At 39.7% G+C, this 23,856-nt stretch overlaps 1 protein-coding gene across 5 annotated transcripts; it reads right to left on the reverse strand.

The window, feature by feature from the left end:
* Positions 1 to 80: 80 nt before the first annotated feature.
* zfr2 (zinc finger RNA binding protein 2) lies at positions 81 to 23,241 on the reverse strand. 5 transcript variants are annotated; one of them, XM_086161598.1, is made up of 19 exons: positions 23,170 to 23,241; positions 19,471 to 19,726; positions 19,145 to 19,259; positions 16,989 to 17,213; positions 15,126 to 15,448; positions 14,795 to 14,983; positions 14,335 to 14,575; positions 13,884 to 14,074; positions 11,598 to 11,717; positions 10,973 to 11,118; positions 9,402 to 9,528; positions 9,068 to 9,273; positions 8,814 to 8,982; positions 7,265 to 7,439; positions 3,473 to 3,561; positions 2,605 to 2,700; positions 2,008 to 2,119; positions 1,753 to 1,850; positions 81 to 1,622 (listed from the first exon to the last, which is right to left on the reverse strand). In XM_086161598.1, exons 1-19 carry the CDS (start codon positions 23,220 to 23,222, stop codon positions 1,431 to 1,433), a joined length of 3,123 nt encoding a protein of 1,040 aa, XP_086017724.1. In that variant the 5' UTR covers positions 23,223 to 23,241; the 3' UTR covers positions 81 to 1,430. The 5 variants fall into 5 exon arrangements, with proteins under 5 accessions (XP_086017724.1, XP_086017721.1, XP_086017722.1 ...); XM_086161595.1 differs by having other exon boundaries at positions 1,993 to 2,119; XM_086161596.1 differs by having other exon boundaries at positions 19,145 to 19,262.
* Between the last annotated feature and the right edge of the window lie 615 nt (positions 23,242 to 23,856).

Below are 23,856 nucleotides of genomic sequence, written 5' to 3' on the forward strand. Positions count from 1 at the left end.
GTGCAAAGATCCAAGGTCAAATCACAGCGGAAAAGAAAAAAAAAAGAATTCAACAATAACCCAAACACCATTACAGACAATTTGACTGAAAAGAGTTTTAATATCTTCCCTTAATTTACGCATCACTACGAAGACATTCAAATAATATGACATCAAACGTCGGAACTTTCTTCTTCAACAATACAAAACAGGTCATCACGTCTCTCAGACAAAAAATAATAAAATAGGGATCTTGGTGTAAATTGAAACTGCTAAACAATTATCTCACAAGAACTTTTCAGCCAAACTCTTGTACAACAGTCCCTCCAATGTCATTCTAAAGTTAACAATATCATCTGTCAAAAAAACCCTCCAAAATATTCCCCTTTTTTTTCAGTGTTTCGAGTATTCCAGCACATGACGCAGGCACAAGGAAGAAAGGCTCATAGCCACTTCATACAGTAGATATTCAGTCTGACGAAAGCCTTTTTTTTTTTCTTCGGTTAACCAAACTCTGGGGTGAAAAAAAGATAACTAGGCAATTTTTTTAACGGTTATGGCTGCATACAGTAAGTGCTTCATTCCCTCAGCATGCTACAGACTGTGCAACATAAGACTCTTTCTCATCCAGTCCATTCCTCTCCTCTTTACCAGAAACACGGCAGAGCTTTGGCCTCGACCTGACAAACCTTAATCACACTCTGGAGTTGTGTTTGTGCAGCTATTGTTTGAAATTTTGTTTCAGGAGCTTTGGCATGATTGTAAAACACGGCTTGGTTCCTTCCAATTCTCCAAAATGCATTAGACGGTTATGTCTATGTAGGAGTTTAATAAGAGTTTGTTCAACACCGTAACGCTTACGACTAACGTACCTCAGGCACAATCAGAATCACAGCACTGGATGAAGATCCATCAGTCAGTCGACTCCCCCAAACCCCCGTCTCTAGATTTCGAGCACTGCTTCAAGAGTGAATGAGAACTAATTTCATGTCATGCAACAAGGGGTATTTGAGCGAGGTTGAGTGGTAAATGCCGAAGCGACCCAGAGAGCAGGGGGACTTGGCGTCTCCTTTAAAGTGTTTATTTTTCATGTATTTAGTACATTGCGGGTTTGAATATTGGAGAAGCTCTAATTCATAAAAAATATGTGTGTGGAGGGAGGGAGGTTATCTTAAGGGAACGGCCGGTGCAGCGGTTGGTGTGCGGTCATACTGAAATGGGAGTGACGTACGACTGATCCCTCCACGGGATGTTAATCACTTGAGAAAAGTACATACATCTTTTCCAAACTTCCATCTCCTTTGACTTTTTTCCTCCTACATTAAGGGTGGACATGGATTATTTTAAATCAGTTATATGCATTATGTAGAGGTGTGTATTAAGATTGTTTTCAAGGTAAGAAAACTTGAAAGTTGTAACATTCTACCAGTCTCTAAAGTAGCAAAAAGAGATCAAGCATTTGCTTCGTCTTCTTCTTCCTCCTCTTCTTCCTTCTTGTCCTTCTTGCCCTCTCCCTCGCCTTCTCCTGTGTCGCTGAGGTCCCGTCTCCGTTTGCGGTTGCGAGCGCCCGCCTTGGAGGTGGGCAAGGACTCCATACCGAGCACTTTGTGGATCTGACGGAAAGCCAGCAGCCGTAGAGCAAGCTGGAACCAAAGGGAACAGATAGTGGCATCGAGTTTTAAGCATCTTTTCTGAAGGACAGTAGTTGTGTGTAGAGATTGAAAGAAAACATACAAAATGTTTTTTTTTTTTTGTTTTGTTTTTATGAAATACCTGTGCGCTGGCAGTGATTTCCTCTCTGGCTTGGAGCACCATGCTTTCCAGAGCATCTGTTGGCTCTTTCTCACAGGGGTCTAGCAATCCTGGTCCATCTGAAAAGTGTGAGTAAAAAAAAAAACAGCTGACTTCATGCAATACAAGAAATGAGGAATATGAGACGGAGAGGAAATTAATGAACAAGGTGTGACACTGGGGATGTGAAGAGATTTTCTTCCTTGTGTCCCGTGAACATACGTAAACTCGTCGGACCTGGCAGCAGGATGCCTGTGGAGATGCATTCCAGCACCCTGCGTAGAGCCTCGCCTGGGCTGAGCGGTCCTGAAGCACTGCTTATGACCTTCTCCACCAGCAGCTCCATCGCCTGGACGCGGACATAAAGACAGACTGAAGGAAAATACTGGAATGTATCAAAAATGCAACCTAAAACAAAAACTTCTGAATTTGCTTCTTCTGTATTTCACTTGCTCTTCACTAAAAACAATCCCACCAACATTTTTTTTTCTGTTCAGCTTTTTTCTGTTTTCTGAAAATATATATTCATTCCCCCCTCTCGAGCCTGGAATGTCCAAAAAACTTTTGACAGTAATATTTGAAATGTTGGGTTATTTATTTGTGTTTTAACAACATAATCACATTTTCTGATCCTGGGTCACATTTCACTATCCACATATCCAGTCGTTGTAAACTAACACAGACAACACCCCAACCATCAAGTAAGCATTTATTTGTAAACACACCACAATACATGTTTATGCATTTTTTTAAAGTGAGCGACACATTAATGCTAAATGATGATTTTCATTATTAGACCATAAATAACACGGGAGGACAAGCAAAAACACTGACCCAGGCTGGCATCTTCCCCCAGGTGGGAACCCGCTGGCATAAATCTCTGAGCACCCGGATGATGATGACACAGGACTGCAACCCGTTGGCACGAGCCTTGGGGAATTAGGAAAGACGTATGAATCATTCATTCGTATAAGAGCCCTGACCCTTCTCTCTCCACCAGAACCCAGAAAAGCCTGACTGAAGGCAAGTCTTTCAATTATATTATTTGAGAAAAAAGCACTGTTTTTATCTGTGTGTTATTGTCATCAAATGACCAAATGACTATCATAAAATCAAGATATCAGAGTCAAATATTATGACTTTAGCGTCAATCATTTCATACCATTCTGTGATTAAATGTGATACTACTCAAAGCCAGATTCCCTTTTATTCATTTAAAACACACATTTATAAAAATTGGTGTTTTAGTTGTACATGCGCAAAAATAATTTTAGAAGGTTCTTTGTCAAAAGAATCTTCGTATAGTTAAGAAATAGCTGAATGTGAGAGGCATTTTGAACACTGCCATGGTGCCTAAAATTAAAGATGTATTCATTTGTTTTAATACTTGTAAAATTAGATGTAAAAAAAAAAAACACTATGGAAAAGAGTCTTGCATTAATAGAACATTTTGTAAATTAAATCAATAGGTCCGTATAGTCGGACTCCAAAAAAAAAGGTTCACTAAAGATACTTTGAAACATGCTGAAAGTCATAGTAGTAAAGCAAAAGTTGAACTGCTGCTAGAATATGGGATGACTCACTCGAGCGAGGTTAGGTTGTAATTGTTTCGTGAGACAAAGTGATAAGAGACATTCTCAAATACTGATGAAGATCCAAATAGGGCACCATTACTTCAACTAAGTGTTGGTGAATTTTTCACCTTAAACCATTTGGCGTGGCGGAGAGCTGCCAGGTATTCCAGGCATTTCTTCTTATTCAGAAGATCGGGGGGATCTTTCTCAGCTTCACCTAATGGAGACACGCACACACGCAATACACGCACACACACACACAAGCACACACAAGCACGCACACATGTACAGGCTCAAAGCTTACAACCAAAGTGATGCAAGGCCCAAAAAGATAATACACATATAAACACAAAACCTGCTCGGGTTTAAGTACAGTTGCCGAACCAGAGGTGATAATACAAAAACGCTGGAGACATTTATCTGATGTAACCAGACGTTTTCTTGAATCCTTGGGTTTGAAGTCTGTGATTTGTTATGTTCGGTGAAAAAAATAATGTGGGTAGTTATGCAAGAACAAAGCAAGCATTCAACCAGCAGCTAAGGAGAGCTGCATGTGTCTTGGATGTATTTTGGATATTTTGGGGCAGAAGGAATATGAAAACAAGTAGCAAAATAACACCAATATGTTCTTTAGAGTGGAGAATAGGCGCATGCAAAAGGAAGGAAATCCAAGGCACTCAGAGAGAATACTAGTAGAATGTATTAATTTAATCTTAAATCAAAAGACCCTTATGTGGGATTTAGTTTAGGGCTAAGATTGAATTGTAAATATTTGCGAAAAAAAGCATTTACTTGAGAGAGAAAGAGAGAGAGAGAGGTTTAATAAAACTAGATGACTGAAGCATAGTCATGACAAATGCTAGTTTTCTTGCAGACTGAAGTCAGTGTGTCAATTCTGAGATAGGTGGTGTCTAATTCAACTAATCTGAACCCTCAATTTATTATTAGTTCAGACAACTATGTCATACTATCAGGTCAAACCACACAGCTTCTTATAAAAGTACTTTTCTCTGTTTCCGCTCATAACAGCAAATGTAAAATGCTGTCTTCTGTCAACTAGCTGTGATGGAAATGTTGCAGTTAGTGACAAGTAAAAATTCTGAATGATATTGAACCAGTTGGAAAAATATACGTAGAAAGATGTCCTTTACTAAACTGGCTGACCATTTTGGATTCCTTGCTTTTTACACTTCATATCATCAACAGCTTGACTGCCACAAACATGCTATTTCAAACAATGCCTTCCATTTTGGAGCATTTAAAACCTAAAACATAAAACTTTTCCCTTGAGCCTCATTACAACTTCGATTTGGAAGTGTGACACTAAATTTCTGTCATTAGTCATTTACCAATCTTTTTAAAATCTTGTATGAAAACAAACTTTCATCACATCAGACATTTCAAAAGGTCAAAGCAGGGGAAGCGCTCAAACAGAGAACATAAATACTACCTTCCCCTTTCGGTCTCCACATCAGATGATGTTCATGGAGGGAGGGAAGTCATCTGAATGTCTTGGAATTTTTGCTCTTGTTTGACTAAACTTTTGAAGTGGCTGAACAATTGTTTGAGCTTTCCAAATTGTTGAATGAATGTTGAGAAAAGTGTTTGAAGACATATTTTTGACTGATGATATACACAGTGTTCCAAATAGATTGTCTTTATATAGTATACTTCTATAGCACACATTTCAAGCTTTCTATAATTGTGTCTACAAACTTTTTCAAGTGCTCTAATTCCGCATGCATATAATGTTGCTTTGGATAATCAGAATCCCTCTTCTGGAAATGGATGACTTCATTTTCGGTTATCTTTGAGCTCAATCGCATGTAAATCACAGTCAAACAAGTTAGCGGCTGTTCGGTTTTCTTAAAACACAGAGGCCATGTGATATTAGTGCCATGCAAATGGATCTCTTGTTAGAGGAGATGTAGGTCCCTGTTTCCACCTGGCGTTAAAGTGCACTCTGAGTGATCGGATTCAAAGTGAACAGCTTTAGATACAAATAAACAAATATATGAATGAACCGATCAGCCCCATTTCTCTCTATGATCTGCCATAGAAAAGAAAAATTATTCAGACTTGTTTTTCTTTGAGCGTTGTGTCTTTTAGCTACACAGTAAAGACATACCCAGTGTCAACAGATCATAAATCGTGAAAATTACAACACTGGGAACAGTACGATGTTTATTGGTACAGGGGATTGGGCATGTGTGATGTGACCGACAAATGATCATTGAGGATAAAATGAAAAATAGATTTTACATTCAACACTCATAGCTGTCCACTTGTGTCGATTAGGTGCAGACGGGGCCATGGAGTCAGTCAAAACTTAGTAGGTCAAGGTTTTCCTTGGTTGATGTTACAGCTTTACTGAGGTTAATTTTGAGAAAATAATTTGGATTCAGCCACAAGTGACAACTGTCCTGCTTTGACATGGAAAACATCTGATATGCTTAGACTGATTGTTCCCAGGTCCATCAATACCATCGATATTAAAAACTAAAAAAAAAAAACAATATATAGGGAAATTTAAGTCCTTTAAAGTCAAAATTCGACTCAATATTTTTCAATAGTTAAGATCGGTAATATTGTCCAGCATACTTTGGAATATGAAATAACTTGTTTGTGACAGAGCTTGAGGACAGGAAAAATTCAAGACATTTTCATGAAACTATAATTTGAAATTAAAAGTGTTCATTGTCAACATTAATTAACTGATGGCAACGATGAGGAAACGTGACCAGCCTGGGGGCTTCCCACATTTCCGTGTTCATTGGAACTGGAGCATCAACAAAACGACATTAACTTTCTTACAGGGGGAAATACGAAACGAAAACAAAAGCCACTCCTTTTGAAGTCTACACGACCATACCACTTAGAATACATGGCCCATATTTATCACAGCTCTTAAGAGACTTGGGATTCGTCAGCAGCTGGGTACTTCTGGTGATAGTGTCCAGGAAAATGTTCGTGCCTGATAAACATGGGCGGTTTGGATTTATTCATTCTTCCATTCTTAGTGGTATGTGTACAAGTGTGGTCTTCAGACTGGTTTGTCTAGGTCTGCCGATTCAGATCAGGAGCTACTGATCAACAGACCCAAACAAAAGTGGAAAAATAAATCATAGCAGTGACAGAAAACATTTATAGCATGTTTTCTCAATGGGGAAAACACATTCAAATGCTGACGACTATTCCAACAGGTGGAGGAGTGTTTGCGACACAATGATCCTGTTCCGCTAAAGGGGAGGGGTATATGAAAATGGATTCACTAACGTCATCTTGTCATCATTTCAATACAGGCCATTGTGAAGCGATAAAATGACACTCCTGCACCTTATCACTGATAATGCCACATTACGATGCACAGATGAGAGCAAAGGGAATGGGAAGTCGTTGGACCTCAAAATCCCCTCATTACTGTTGCCAAAATGTACCGGAGGCAAAAACAAAACCTCAAAAAACCAAAGTATTATTTGGCTGAATTATCACTGGATACATATCCATGTCTGGGCATTATCTGAACAGTGATCATCACCTCAGACTATTTCTCCTTAGGTTTCCCACTGGTTTTATCTGAGCATGTGTTCACAAGATAAAACGCACAACCTTGTGGCGCAGAAAGGTCGGAGAGCCCGGCTTTTGATTCCCATGTTGTGGAAAGAAAAATGAAGAAATTAGGGGCTAGCTTGACTGCAACAATGGGGGAAATGAAAACCGTGGGACAAATGAGTGTGATAGTTAACTCTGGTTTTAGTGCGGACTTGGTCTGTGTCCCATTACTTGTTCTCTAATTTAAGAGCCTCACCGCCTTAAACAGGCGGTTAAGATGTGGAAGCGTGTAGCAGGGGTTGTAAAGGTGTATTACACACAGCGCTAACATTTGGTTTTCTGGTACTGAAAGCTTTGGCTTCTCTAACCTTTCTCAGCCGCTTTTCCTCCTGCCTGCTTGTCCTTCTCAGCAGCAGGGTCCTCCCTCATCAGCGGCGAGGTGAGAGAAATGGTCACCTGCATTTTGGGCTCCTTGCTTGATAAAATCACGATGTTCGCCTCCTCGGGGTGAGCCTGCACCTCATACTGATCTTCAGTAAATGTCTGCCGGTTAAAAGGACACTTGGAATTACTCACTACAGAGGAGGTAGTGAGTCATTTGGCAAGTTACGGGGCAATTGTGTGATTTTTTTTTTAACCCCCAAGCTTTTTCTTCAAGACAAATGGGATGTCTTTTTTTTTTTCCCCCCCAAACAGGGTTGGAGATATGAACAAAAATATTTCTCAACCACTGATTATCAACAATATCTTTGTTAAAATACTATTTGGTTAAGAAGGAAGAAAGATTTATTATGAAAAGCCCCATCTCACTCTGTAGGATTCAGGTGTCATAACCAGGCAGTGCATCTAAAGATCAGTGAAAAGCACCTTTGATAAATCAGATTTCAGCTGCAGCAGCAGCAGGGAGGAAGAATAAGTAATTACAACACAACATCACAACCTTTCAAGTTGTCATCCTGCATGTATTTGGAACCAATCCCCTGCTTTGTGATCCTTAAATAGGAATAGGAGTAAAAAAAATTAAAAAAAAAAAAAAAAAAAAAATCACATTGCTTTCTTCGTAAGCCTTAGAGCAATTAATCAATTTGCAAGGATAATGGTATTATTAAGATGTAATATTGGAAGAATATCAAAAAGTTGAAAAACAGACTGAATGAAACTAGCCTTCTGCAACACATAAAACCACACTTATTATCATTCATTCATTCATTCAAAAAGTTACATCCTTTTGATGATAATAATCATTCAAATGATTCCATCATCATCACCATCATGAAGATTAAAATTGGAAATGTAAAACTGAACACTCTTGCTTCTGGCTGTCGGGGAAAATTAAATGTGTCAAGTCATAGTTTAACTTCTCTGGCATGTGACAGAAAACTCTTACAGCAGAATATTTTGTGCATGCTCTGTTAAAAGGTAGTAATTATAGCACAATATTAAATTTGATTTGGTTCTTTTGCATTTCAAAGACTTTCCTGTGCATCGTGTATTTGCAAGTGTATTTGCAGTCCCTATGTCCTCTATTGTAAGTCGCTTTGGATAAAAGCGTCTGCCAAATGCAATGTAATGTAATGTAATAATAATGAGACAACTTTTGACAGATCAAGGTCCAGCTCGAAACCCAAGAGAGAGGACAACCCAGACATTAAATTAATGTACTTGTTTTCAAAACATATCAGGGGACAAAAAAACAAACAAACAAATGAAACTAAACCCAAAAGAAGCCTTCTTCTTCAGACTCTGTCATTCATTCTATGTGAGCCCATCGATCAACGTCCAAAAAGTACTATATTATGATAAAACTTGGACTTCCTAATAATATCAACAATCCATCACAACTGTGTTTTGGCAGGTAGTATGCTCAGCATAGAATGTTGCTAGAAAAGTTTTGGACTGCGATTAGGGTTTTCTTACCACCAATTCTCTGGGAAGCTGTTTTGCGATGCTCTTCAGCAAGGTAACAGTGGGTTTTTTTGCAGTCAGCAGGATGAGTTCAACATTTCTGTCCCCGCGAAGAAGCAGGCCTTTGGCCAGAATGCCTACCCTCATCACACCTTTTAGCAGCCGCGTTGAGTTCTCAGTGCTGTCGAGAGAGAAAACGCTGTAATGAATGAATGAATCCTGATTCCTCAAATTAACGGCAAGTCGTTTTTTTTTTTTTTTTTTACCCTTTTTCATCTTCATTTTCATTAGCAGCAATAATAGTATCCGGTGTCTCCTTCTCCTGTAGGGTGTCTGACACCAGTTTAAGGGCTCTCTCAGAGTGAGAGACAATCTTCTGAACAGCCTGCAGCTCCTCCTCCACAGGATAAATGGTAGAGTGTTTAGCCATGATGTGTCGGTCGTCAGGGGAGTCGGGCCGGCGCACACAAGTCTTGGGTGAAAAGGTAAAGAAAAACATATGTGGGAAAAATATTTCTGAGAATTGGTAGTAATGTACAAAGTTTCATCATCTAGTTTCAATGCTTTCAGTAAATCAAGAGGGCTGATCTCCAAGCTCACCAACAGCGGGGGAACAGGCATTCCCGGGTGGCTCATAAGTGGAGGGGGGGCCATTCTGCGTCTCTGCTCCCCCCAGAACATCTGCTCCTCTTCGATCCTTCTCCAGTACATGTCTTCCTCATATCGCCTGCGGGAAAATCATGCCAGTGGGGCAGTAAATGCCATTAAACCTCAATTATTCACACTCTAGAGCACAGTTATGCTCCCGATGATGAAGAGCAGACATTGCTGAAGCATGACTGTGAATTTTGACTGTGCTGTTCTGACCGAAGGAGCTGTCATTTGACAAAAACCCCAAAGATTTCACAAAATCAATGAATCAGGATGGGAGCATTTTGTGAGTCAAACTCAAGCAACACGAAGACAACAATAGGCATCGCATAAAGAAATCTCATCACACTTATGGCACAAAGCACAGATGTTCATTATGTATTCTGACTATCTTTGAATTCCATTATATCCACATGGTTTGAAAGAACTTATGACAACTAGCTGAAAAAAAATGCCAACTTGTGTCAGAATACAGAGGAAGCAAAGGACAGGCAATCTTTTCCATGAACTTCAGGGCAAAACTTCTGGAATATGAAGATCAAATTGCATTATTACTTAGTCCTCCTTAATTTATTGAAGATGGAGCAACGCCTCTGTAATTTAGACCTCACTTTATCATACATTCTCTAAAAGTGGCCCTTGAAATAAAATTGTGGGAGAGAGAAAGGCTTTGCATGGTAAACCGAAGTAAAGATTTATTTTGTCCAAAGGTTTATATTTGCCCACTGCAATTTTGCAAAACACATTCTTGAAAATAAAAAAGCTGTGCACGATCCAAAATACAGCATATCATGATGATCAAACATGCATGATTTATATTCATACTCAACTTTGAAGACAAATTAATAAGCTATAATATATATTGTTACTATCCTTATTTCAAAAGGATACCATATTATAAATTCTCAGTGATACTGACCAGTATCATGCTGGTTCTTTAGCAGCAATACTCAACTATCTCTGCTAATAACTGAAGCATAACATTAGTTAAGCAGAATGTCAAGTACTTGAGAAAAATGTTGACACGTCCATTTAAATCAAAAAGGCTGATAATACAAAGTACTCAAATATTGTTCGATAAACTGGTATTAGGATAAAGACTTAATCGTTCAGGGTATGTTCAGTGTTCCCACGTTCCCAAAGACCAAAATGTACAAATTTTGTGTCTATGGATGTCAGACTCAAACACTGATCGACATTGATTCAAATGGTGACTGTCTCACAAGTCAGCCAATGCACTCACTAGGATGTAGGCATTAGAGATTCAGGATTTTATTGTTATTGAAAATGACTACTATTAACGGAAATTATTATTAATCATTACTGACAAGCAACATTGTTTCTTCAAGTCTAAAAATCTCTCTAATTTACGTCAGTCAAAGCAGAGACGCATGGATACAACAGCTGCAGCCTATAACAGTTAGTAATGTCCTGAGAATACTGATATGAGTGTCAAGCCTATGAAAATAGGAAATATCATACAGTCAGATTCAAACTTAATCTTTAGCATCATATCTCACCACATCTCCATGTGCCAGCGCTGCTCATCGTCCCTGTGTCTCTTCAGCACCGCCTTCTGCTTCTGCTTCTTCAGCTTGCTCTCCTGCAGCTTCCTGGCCCGGTTACTGGGTTTGATCTCAACAATAAGGTCTGGGTTCACTTTCTTCTACAAAGAATAATGGACAGATAAAAATGATCTAAGAAGATTTGGTAAAAATGTTATGTACACAATCCAAAAAGTCTCCAAGCCTTGTAATGAATGAATCTCTATAATGCATTTTTGGACTTCTAGCCTAGCCAAGCTTTTATTTATTCCTTAGACCTCAACTTTGCAAAACATTGTGCAGAATGATATTTCACAAAGGGCCTCATTTTCCAATGATGTAATGCAAGAGGCCGAAGAGAAAAATAAATTAGTCTTTCAGTTCTAAGTAGTGGAAAGTATCTCAAATAACTCATTTTTCCACTAGTCCAAAAGACAGGGATGAGAAAAAAAACTTATCTCCCATGATCTCGTGTTTCACTATTAGCGGACACAGATAAAGAAATTCAGAAGATATGCATCAAGAATACATAAACAAGGCTATACAGCTGAAGAAAGGGAGTCAGACATGCATTAGGTCAGTTATGCGCAAACTTTTCTACCTTGTATTGCAGCCGGTGCCTTCGGCCCTTCAGGTGCATATCCTTCGCATTGGGATCATTGAAACTGCACTCGCATAACTTACAGTGGAACCGAATCACTTTACCATCGGTGTTACGGACCTGAAAGACATTTAAGGAAAAAGCAGATACAGAGAACCAATTCAACACATGTCCTACTCTTAGTGTTTAGATGAGTGATTCTTAAACTGTGAATTACAGCTCTCTGGTGGACTTAGTGAGAACTGCAAGTGGGTGCTGAGATCTTTTGAAGAATTGAATTAAGCATTCCTCAAATGAAATCAGTGACGATAGTCATTTAGTAATGTTTCTTTCATTGTCTATATTGTATTCTAAAAATGCATAGCTGGCAGTTATTTACTTTTGAGAGTTCTATATTTTGGGTGTAATATTCAGCTGCCAGATCCTTCATCAACAGTCTAAAGATTTTGACTTGTAATTTGAAGTAATAATGAAACAAAGTACAAAGCAAGAAAACAACATTATTCACAATTAATTGTTCAAGTTTCAAAAAGGAATCGGAGCTGATAGAAAAAATAAAGCCATAGAAATTCAATTACTCTCATTGCTGCATAGAATTACAAACAGTGGGGCAAAAATGGATCTAGTCAGCCAGCAATTGTGCAAGTTCCCCCACTTAAAGATGATAGAGGCCTGTAATTTTCATTATAGGTACACTTCAACTATGAGAGACAGAATGGGGGGAAAGAATCCAGGAAATCACATTGTAGGATTATTAATGAATTAATTGGTAAATTCCTCAGTAAAATAAGTATTTGGTCACCTACAAACAATTTCTGGGTCTCCCGGACCTGTAACTTCTTCTTTGAGAGGCTCCTTTGTCCTCCACACTTTACCTGTATTAATGGCATCTGTTTGAACGGTTTTCAGTACAAAACACACCTGTCTACGACCTCGAACAGTCACACTCCAAATTCCACTATGGCCAAGACCAACGAGCTGTCAAAGGACATCAGAAACAAAATTGTAGACCTGCACCAGGCTGGGAAGACTGAATAGGTAAGCAGCTTTGTGTGAAGAAATAAACTGTGGAAGCAATTACCTATTAGACAATGGAAGACATACAGGACCACTGGTAATCTCCCTCGATCTGGGGCTCCTCGCAAAATCTAACCCTGTGGGTTCAAAATGATCACAAGGAACGGTGAGCAAAAATATCAGAACCAGATGGGGGGCCCTTGGGAATGACCTGCAGAGAGCTGGGAGCAAAGTAACAAAGGCTACCATCAGTAACACACGACGCTGCCAGGGACTCAAAACCTGCAGTGACGTGTTTCCCTGCTTAAGCCAGAATATGTCAGGGCCCGCCTGGTTTGCTAGAGAGCATTTGGAGGATCAAAAAGAGGACTGGGAGACTGTCATGTAGTCTATTTTTACCAAAATATAACTTTTTGGTAAAAACTCAACTTGTGTTTGGAGGAGAAAGAATGCTGAGTTGATTCCAAATAACACCATACCTACTATGAAGCATGGGGGTGGAGACATCATGCTTTGGGGCTGTTTTTCCATAAAGGGACCAGGACGACTGATCCATGTAAAGATAACAATGTACGGAACCATGTATCATGAGATTTTGAGTGAAAACCTCCCTCCATCAGCAAGGGCATTGGAGATGAAACATGGCTGGGTCTCTCAGCATGACAATGATTCCAAACACACCGCCCAGGCGACGAAGGAGTCGCTTGGTAAGAAGCATTTCAAGGTCCTTGAGTGGCCTAGCCAGGCTCCAGATCTCAACCCCATAGAAAATCTTTGGAGGGAGTTGAAAGTCCGTGTTGCCCAAAACATCACTGCTCTAGAGGAGATGTGCATGAAGGAATGGGCAAAAATACTAGCAACAGTGTGTGAAAACCTTGTGATGACTTACAGGAACTGTTTGACCAAGCATTGAGATGAACTTTTGATAATGACTAGAAACTTATTTTCCGCCATAATTTGCAAATCAATTCTTTAAAAAAAATGAGACAATATGATTTTCTGTTTTTTTTCCCCTCATTCTGTCTCTCGTAGTTAAAGTGTACCGATGATGAAAATTACAGACCTCTCTCATCTTTTTAAGTGGGAAAACTTGCACAACTGGTGGCTGACTAAATACTTTTTTGCCCCACTGCACATATATTTACTAATTTGAGTCACTGTGTTCTAGACTCTGAGGAAATGGCGTCACAGGGTAAAGAAAAAAAAAAACAATAATTCCAACAAGTTTTTAGTTGTAGTTCCAAGAAAATGACCACTATTCTTGCCTACCTCCTCAACATAGTCGTGCCCGACAGGCTGGATGTCACCCTGCACCCCAGCTCTGTCACCATCCTCATCTTCACTCTGCGGATCAGTCTTTTGAACTGATGCTGCATGTTGTGTGTGTTCTTCTACCTTTGCTGGAACCACCATCAGTGGCGTTGGGGCCACGGCCGCGGGAGCACCGGATGTTTTATTGGCTGTGAAGCAGGCGAGATGACACTGGTTACTTCCAATACTATGTGCTCCTCTATTGGGTGTACCACTTGCATATTTGATAATAATAAATTAGAATAAATAAATTAAAGAAAAAAAAAAACAGTCCGTATTTCACAATATTTCTAATTAATGTTTTGATTTTTGATGTAATGCCAAATTTTCAAAAAAATCAATAAGTCAACATAAACTTAAGCTATAAGAGATTAGTCTAAATTAGAAATCATTTGGAGTCCACACTTACAAATAACCGTTATTTTGGAGAGAGCTGGTTTCTTGACAGGTGGTATTGTTTTAGCCGTAACATTTACAGATGCCTGTTTTGGTGCAGATGTGGGACTTGGAGTGGCTGAGACTGAGACAGTAGCGCCAGAGGGGGCCAAGGACTTCCCGGCTGTTGAGGTTGTAATAACTGGAGCAGAGTTTACCAACACAGGTTCAGTAGAAGGTATTGGTTTACCCAGTTTCGTGTGCAGTTTCAACACCTTCCCAAATTGAAAAGAGACAGAGAGAGAAATAAAACCACAGAATTAATCCTACCCCCGATCCCTAAGGGGGGTGTTTTGTTCAGATACTTGGCAGCTCAGATGGAACATCACATGAGTGTACCACAGTACCGCCTTATAATGAGAGCATGTCATGTCCATAGACTCTGACCTGAGAGGACAAACTATACTCAGACAAAACATCTTTTCAATGCTAACCTTCTGGTGTTTGGCCCCTCGAATATGAGCAGCATAGGCATCCACTCCAGTGCAGGAAACGTCACACAACTCACACCGTAATTGAGTCTGGACCCCCCTCGGGCCGTTGCATGACCCTGTCTGCCCCCCAGACTTCAGGACAGCTTCCTTTTTCTTATGCTTCTGACCTTCTAAGTGCTCTCGGTATGTCTAATTTAAACAGATAAAACAAAGACCATGAGATTAAAAACACTAAAATACATGTCACCAAATTAAGTGTAAATCAGTGAATGTTATCAGTAATCCACTTGTCATTAATCACTAAATCAGTCTTGTCATTAATAAGTCTTACCTGAGGGCCTGCACAGCTGATCTTGCAAATGTCACAATAATGGAGTTGGGGTTGCTTGGGAGGCCCCTTGGACTTGTGCAGTTTGTTCTGGTGGTGAAACGAGTGTTTTTTGTACGAGTTTCCAGATGGAGCAGTCACCATGTTGCTGCCCGAGTTGCTCCAAGAAGAGCTTGTCAGCTGTTTGGGAGGCTGTAGCTGTTGGGGCTGTTGTGGCTGATGAGGTGGAGGCTGCGGTTGGGAGATAGTCTGCTGGGCTGGCTGGTAATAGGAGGGGGTGGATGTGGAAGTATAACCAGTTGAATCATAACTGGAGTAGCTGATGCCTGAGGGTGAGAGAGGAAAAAGAAGAGACAGAGAAAAAAAGGGAAAAGCAGGATATGGGACAAATATTAACATGCACATGCTTAATGCTAGATGTGTTCATTTCACCAGGGGTAGGATTAAGGGCAAATAAAAAGAAGAGACTACTGAAAAACACTGATTTCACAAGTGTCAAAATCTAATAAGAAAAGCCTAAAAGTTACTATCTCATGAATCCTGGTTAAAACGTGCGAAAAAAGATTTTTTTTAAAATTTGACTTTTTTTTAATCGCTTGATGAATACTGACTCATATTATCTATGCATGGCAATAATTTCTGCCTCATGAGAGATATAAATGAACAAAAAATAAAACCTTATGTAAAGACAACCTTTACAGTTGACCTAATAATAATATATCTATATGAAAATCCACTAATATTAGTGCTGTGCAATAATTGAATATTATGTATTGTGTGTCACAAATATTTCTATTTTAACTGTGTGGTACAGTGTCAACATATTTAGGAATAACAACCTTTTGGTTTGTATACCGTAATTTTTGGACTCTTGAGTGCGTCTGTATACGAGCCAGACCCACTAAATTTGAAAAGAAAAAAAAATTGTACATATATACAGGCCTCACTTGTCTATAAGCCACAAGTGTCCACGTGTAACATGAGATATTTACACTGAGAGATTTTTTTTTACTTTTAAATACATACATAATGTAAATGTCTTTTTTCCCCAGCACTGTCAGTCTGGTTAAAAAAAAAAAGATAATACAGTAGCCCACCAGGAAAAGCTACTGATCACTACCATTATCCTGCGTATTAAAACCACTAAAGTAGACTTCTTCATTGTTGGAATTTAAGAGCCTCAGAATTTCCCCATCACACACTTCCTTAGACTCTTTTGTTGTTGCTCTCAATGTCACTTGTGTAAACAACACTCATGTGTTCTGCAGTGTTTGTGTAATTTCATTGGTCAGATGTGATGAAGCTTAATATTTCGGCGGCATGAACCTTGTTAGCCCATAAAAATCAATAAATTAGCCATGTCGTTGTTGTTGCTGCAGTGTTCAAAGTGTGTACAAAAGGTAGCGGCTAATATTACGGAAGTTGAACCTACTCCAATTCAAATACACATTTTCTATCGTCTATCCATCCTTTGTGTACATGTGTCAATGAACAGCTTGACCTTAGCCGATAATACAATTTAAAATACACATGTGATAAAGGTATCTCAGGTCCTCACAATTGACTGACCCATTAGCAACAAATCTGACTCACCTAAGGCACTTTTCTACAACACAGTTCCTGCACAGCTTGACTTGGGTGCTTTTTTTGGGCACCTCTTTAATGTAGGCAGGTCGTCACAGCATGTTTAAAACCGCTGTGATGTTGTTTTATACGCAACAATAAACACGCAAATAATGGAGCACATTGAGGCAAGTTTAAAAGTCACTTGTTCTCTTGAGACCGATCCATACTTGGGGGTCGATAAATGCCGGTTCTCTTTATTCATTTCGCTATTTATGGTGAGCATAGTGGAGACAACCCTACCTGAGTAGGAGGAGGCTGAAACAGTGGAGCTGAAGGAGGACCCAAGGGTGTAGGATGAAATTGGTGTGGGAGGCTGCTGAACACTGGTGGACACTGGGTAGATGTTATAGCTGGTAGACACAGAGCTACATGGTGCAAGTGGTTTCAGGGCTGTTACCTGCCTCTGGGGAGGAGGCGGCTGACTGTACACAGAAGAGGGAGCTGGACTGTAAGCGGTCTTCACTCCTATTGTTGGTGAAAGGGAGGGTATTAGAGTTGGGAGGGCATTAGAGTAAACTGATGTGTGCATTGCAATCTTCTGGGACTGCCTATCACTGTTTTGGCAAGGCAGACAGGATTCCTATTTCGCTTGTCAAACGAGCCCCGGGCACACTGCACACGTATCATATGACCTCACAAAAGTGCAAGGTTAATAATACAAGCACTGTATCAACAGACAACCTACACACCCAGTGAGCCATGCGTGGTGTGTATCTTAGTATGTATTATGAATATAAATCTAAAACTGACGCAAGTGACACAAGTACGAATGCTGTCCCAGAAATTACATTTAGGAAAATCTACTATATCACTGCTGGGGGCTTCTTCTTGGAGCTCAAACAGTTAACTTTTCTCTCCACTCTTGATGCTAAAACTGTGGGTAAGTCCTGCCCAGCTCTCTTCTCTTGCTGGACGTCAATGAGAAGCCATGCTGATTGGGCCGTCAGACTGGATCACTCAACAATGAAGTTTGGACCATTCAGGGTCTCATGAAGGAAAACTTCCAGAAGCAGTTGGTGCGATGTTTGCGGCTGTCATAGCCTAATTTGCCAACAACCACTGATCCCTGGCTTCATAAAGAACAGCTGGCGGAAACATTCCTGGCCTTCCATCTTCCCCCTCCTGGTCAACTACATTGTAGGCTACCAGAGGCTCCTATCCAACCCTTTATGATCCATTTGACATTGGCAGTGATAACATACTACTCACAAACAACTCTCTGTCTCTGTGTTGGGTCTGGTGGCCTCTTCGCGTCCAGCCAGACAATAAGAAATAGCTCCACAACTACGCCTCGGACATTATTTGCAGGCTTGCAGTCCCTTTCATCAGCTTACCCCCGGGTATAAATGCCCTTGTCACTCTCGTTGTTAGAGGTTGACAACTCTTTCAGCACAACACTAGATGTGACCTCTGCCTCCTCACAGCCAGACTAAATTTGAAAGGATTTTTTCAATGTACCATGTATGTCGTCTACCAGCATGAACTCCGATATAGAGGATACTGGAAAATTTAAGCAATAACCGGCTTATGGAGAATGTGACATATTCTAGAGAGGGTACAAGACATAGCTGATTGCAATCAGCAGTGGAACCTGTGCTGACTGGTTATGTCTGTCTTCACTGAGTCAGCTTTGGTTCTTTTCCTACTGCAGCATGGCTGTGGGTCATAGCTCTAAAAAAGAAAAATCTATTTTTTGCAATTGCAAGTTTTGTGGCTTCGATATGTGCAGAGGAAACAAACACAGTTGTTGTCGACATTATCAATAGCAAGTGTGGGTTAGAGACAAGACAGCAACGATTAACTTGTTTAAAAGAACAAAACTGCTTAAGATGTACAACAGAAAGATATAAATATTCAATTCAAAAAGGACGCTCTTGCAACAACTAGAGATCAGGCTAGTTTCAAAAGCCACCAAATAAGGCCGCTTGTTAATTAAGAAAAAGATCTAAATTGAGCTTAAAAACTTATAGAAACTTGAAAATGTGAACGATGACCATTACATGAAATTGAAAATAAAACAACCGCATGAAATAACATTAAATTTCAATTCCTGTTTACATGAGATCCATCTTTGTTGGTTTTGTAAGGCCAAAACTGACATGGACATTTCAGTAACAATGATATGATGGCAGAAAACTAATGCAGATTGACCCAAATCCTCAGAAAATGAGGCTAAGTGTAAAATACACAATAAAACTCGGACGTACTCTCAGCTAGACAATATCTTTAATATCAACACAGCAAATGTTTATACTGCCCCATGAAACTAACATGTCTGCCACAACTGACAAACATCCAGCTCTGTCATTGAGAAAAACATCACAGAAATGATCCTCAGGCTTCAGCACGGACTAAAAGCCTGGACTGAATATTAGAATAAAAGAAAAGTGACTCACCAGTCTGGTAATAATTCTCTGTGGGGGCCCTCTGAGCGGAAGCGATGCTTGTCTGGTAGTACTGTTTGTTGTCATATGTGGTCACAACAGCGGGTCGCCCATAGCTGTAGTTGTCCTGCTGCGGTTTAAAAGAGAATGTTTCTAAAAGAAATACACTGTATTGATACCATGAAGCTAACGTGAAGCCGTAAGATACTTTCAGGGTTGTTTCATCGGTAAAACATGATGCATAAATAGCATTTGAAATCTCTTACAAATCACGGGCAACTGTGATGTAATAATAAACCAGAAAGGAGAAAAGACAAAAACAGCCGAAAGAGACTTACCGTGTCCGAGTATACTTGGTATGTTTGTGGGGTGCTAGTGGGCTGTGGGGGAGCCTGGGGGTCTGGCTGCCTGTACGCATACTCTGGGGGGGCTTGATGACTCTGGTAAGCAGGGTAAGGAGCAGTGACCACAGGCCGCGCTGCCTGGACTGGAGCTGGAGAGTAGGATGCAGTAACTGCATGAGCCACAGCTGGAGCCTGCTGGACGCTGTAACTTGCTGTGGAGGGGTGAGAGTAGGCTGGGGGAGGCTGGGTACTGACGGGGTGGTAGTGGAAAAAGAAGGAGTCAATCTGAGGATGAAAAGTACTCCTTGTTCAAAAAAAGGTGAAAAAAAATGTACCTTGGTCTTTATTCTAGGATATCTTAAGATATCTTTTTTATCTGTCGTCAAGAAAATGGTAGCAATTATAAAAGCATTTTCTACTAATTTGGCTCAGAAGATGTGGGTTAGTCCTAAAATGGCATAATATTCTGCCAGATTATATAAATGTTATATAAATGTTCTGCAAATACCAAAATGCGAGAGTACTGATCATTCGAATTGTAGTGTAGGTCAAGTTTAAATAGTTTCAGCTTTTTTCCTGAAATTTTTTAAGCCTGTGCTGGAGCCAGGCTCAACAGGGATGAGGTATCAAGGTATCAAAATACAGAAGCCTTCCGCCATGGCTCTAGAGAACATGGAAGTATTAGAACTTATGCAAAAAAAATAGGGGCAAGGGAACATTAATTAATACATGGCCCACTGTTGCAGTTTGGAGGTCACATGTCTTTATGACATCAATAGAACAGCCGCATTGAATTATAATAACGGCAACTTTCATCATACAAGTACAAACAGCTTGCCAGTTTTTGCACAAGTTTGCAGCAATTAAGTACTTTTTCAAATGGAAAGTGCCTTCATTTTTTTGTCATTTAACAAGTGCAATCATTGAAATAAAACTGCAATGAGGCAAGTGCTCTGAAAATGACAATGGCCTACACTGAAATCGTGTTTATCTCTTCTTTACATTGCCATATAAAGGAATACCAATCTACAGAAGTAAGCCATGCCTGCCCACTATCATGGATTAGAATACAGAAAGGAAATATTTGTCATGCCATTTGTCACTGCTGTAATTGATACCTCTAAGAATGCAGTGTCAGGACATTGGAAAACTAAAAGTAAAATCGGCCTTGATATCAAACAACAACGCGAATGGTGAGACGTTTTGGTGCAAAATTTATAGCAGGTTTAATTAACAATTTAATCGGTATAGAGACAAAAGTTGACCATTATATGTTTTCACTTAATTAAACATACCATAGACTCCTTTCAATGCTTTAACTCCATCCATGTTACTCATCTGACTGTGGAATAATTGCCTTTAAACTGGATGAGTTCTATTTAAAAAAAAAAAAAAAAACCTCCTTGCTTAACAATTTGGTCCCACAGTAAAGACAAGATAATATACCCTTTTCAACAAAACTCAATTGAAAAATATACAATCAAATGTTGACACGCTCTGGTGGTTTAGCATGATTAGTGAATGGTGGGTGACTGTGCATTGCAGCATTAAATGTTCACTGATCGCAAACTACCTCGACACCCACTATTGAGTAAATGAGTCATTATATGTCATTGAAACAAGAATACGAAAAAAGCCCATACTGTAAATATAACATTTGATTTCCAGCCTATACACATGGGTTAAAACACATGCAAACACTGGTTGTCAGTTTCTTTTTTATAAACATCCAACGAACCGGAGTGCCTGAATTCAAGTACACCAGCAGTTTTTGGTATTTACCTATGTATACCTGCAAAATGGACCTGAAATGAAGCAATCAAGATGTGACTGAAATGTAGACTTTTGCATCTAATATTACACATGCAATGGAAATACTGCAATATCTTTTATCAACTAGAGCCAAAAATAAATGTGTTTCCACACATTGAGTAACACAATATTTCAAAAAGGAATTGGTTTGAGTCTGATGAAGTCTGACGAGTTCACCAATTGTCTGCTTAACTGACAAACTGAGCAGATAATTTGCGCAATGCTGATTCCACAAGTTACATTTTTGTGTGATCCTTTGGCAATATGCGGAAGCAAAGGGTATAAATGCAAGAGAATGGCATTATTAGGCTGATCTCCATCACAGAAATAGCAATAGCGTTTGAAAAATAAAAATAAATCTGGTACACCATCAGATCTAGAAGAACACAGAAACAGCTGATTTAAGAGTTATTTTCTTGGTAAAGAAAGACCCCAACCAGCCACATCAAGACACTCTGGAGGAGAAAGTGGTATCAATGTAAATATCCCTTATCAAAAGATATCATCAAGAATATAAATACAGAACTTTTCTGAGAGAAAAAAGTGCAAATCTAAAGTGGAAAGACTTTCCAGGGCAGCTGAAACTCTAATAATATGAATAAGAATGGTCACAAGAGCAATAAGAGGAAGGGATCTCGCATCTTCTATTGACCATAGTGCAAAACATATGCATTTAGAACTGCTTATTGAACTGGCTTAGTGGTGTTTAGCAATGACAGGATATTGATAGAAGCATCATGTAAAAATTCGAAGTGAACAAAGCTGAACTCTGCCTGCACTCCGCCAAATGGTGTATAACTGAGAACAGTTTCCCAGGGCAGATATTGACCCGTGACATGCTGCAAAAGCAAATGAAGGTTGTTCAAATAAAACAATGGATGTTTTTCAATGGAAAAGTCATTGAACTGATCCCGGCGCAAAAGAGTATGTTTTTCTGTTCCTGCGGACAAAACTGAGGGCAGCGAGACCACAAATGAGCAGCAAAGTCAAAGCGGCTGCATCAGCGGCCTGGCAGGGTATCTCAATGGAGCAGACGCAAGAGTTTAGCGATGACTACGACTGCAAGCAGTCACTGACAGCAAAGAATTTTCCTTTAGTTATTCAGATGTAATATTTATACAGTTATATTCTTTACTCCATCGCACTTTTAGCTTTTGACAATGATGACCTAAAAAAACAAAAATTGTAGCACCTTGTTAATGCAGCACATAATAAAAGGGGAATGTCTAAGCATCAGTCAGACCTTGATTTCTTTATTTCAGATGTGTAATTTCTCTGAAAAATCTGCTTTAAATGAACCTGAAAATCCACTTTTGGACGGATGGAGCTGGAATGAAAATTGTCTCCTGATTTATATCTAAATATGGGGGGCAGACAATTCAAAACTGCTCTATAAAATGCTTCCTTGAATAGCGGTTGCACCTTATGAATTGCTCGATGAGTGAATATTGTCTTATTTTTTCGTTGTAACGGTACATCCTCAATAAAGTCAATTTTATTAAGGTACAAGATCTCAAATCCACCCAGGCGTTAGCTGACAAGTCATCCTAAATACAGCCAAAATGGTACCTTCAACCACTTCGATTAGTAGGCTACATTGATATGCGACACGTATTTTGTTTATTTTTTAAATATAAAGTAATAAATATCAGTGTTGAAACATCAAAAACGGCCGCCCGGCCGAAATGACAGTCCGGGGGTTGCTTGATGTCAGGCAGCCAGTCCGGTAGAGCGCAGCTAGCTAACGTCAGCTAATCACCGGGTCAAGCTAACTTCTACCGGCAAAACTAGACAGCGGCCGTGTCCCTGCCAGCACGCAGGTGTAACTCATTGTTGTGACTCAAATGTCATGCCAACATCAACCTGCGTCATTTAAATTACCTGTACTGTGGACCGGCACCATGTGTAAAGCCGAAATAATTACTTGCAGCCATCTTGGCGTCCAGTACAGCACTGACTGTTAGCAGCAGAGAGACCCCTGTGTATTAGCAACAAGATAACTCCCACCTCTCCCTGGAACACAGAACAGACTTCGTCTTGGTCAATTTATCAGTGCATAACAAGTGAAAATAAAGTTAATTAATCAGGGGTTAGTTATGGAGAAAAAAAACACGGCTACCACATAGTTTAATATATTTCATTGCACAATACAAAAAGCATCGAAATGTAAATTCAATGCAAATTGTAGCAATGCTACGGAGGCACAGACCACTGAGTTTAGCCGGAAGTGAGGGGAGGTGAATACTCTTGCTTCGCTGGTATGCTCCGATATGTGCGAACAGCCGCTTGTGTCCATCAGTCATGTTTCAGGCGATTATAATATTACAATCAAAAGACACGCCCAATAAAACAAATAAAGCTGTGCGTTATTAATTACCGCTTGATGTCGACTTGTTTACGATCGTCACTCATAATAGAAAACAACACAAAGCACAGGGTGAGCGAAATCATATGGATACAGATGGAAATGCGTTGAAAAGGCGCACAGATGAGGAGGAAAAAAATACTATTGTGTTGAATAAGGCTAGTTAAATGTGTACGGTCAGCATACATCGTCGGGGCTGGTTT

The sequence above is a fragment of the Fistularia commersonii genome, chromosome 16 (assembly GCF_037954325.1).
Source record: "Fistularia commersonii isolate RoL2024-O1a breed Wild chromosome 16, RoL_Fcom_v1.0, whole genome shotgun sequence".
NCBI lineage: Eukaryota > Metazoa > Chordata > Actinopteri > Syngnathiformes > Fistulariidae > Fistularia > Fistularia commersonii.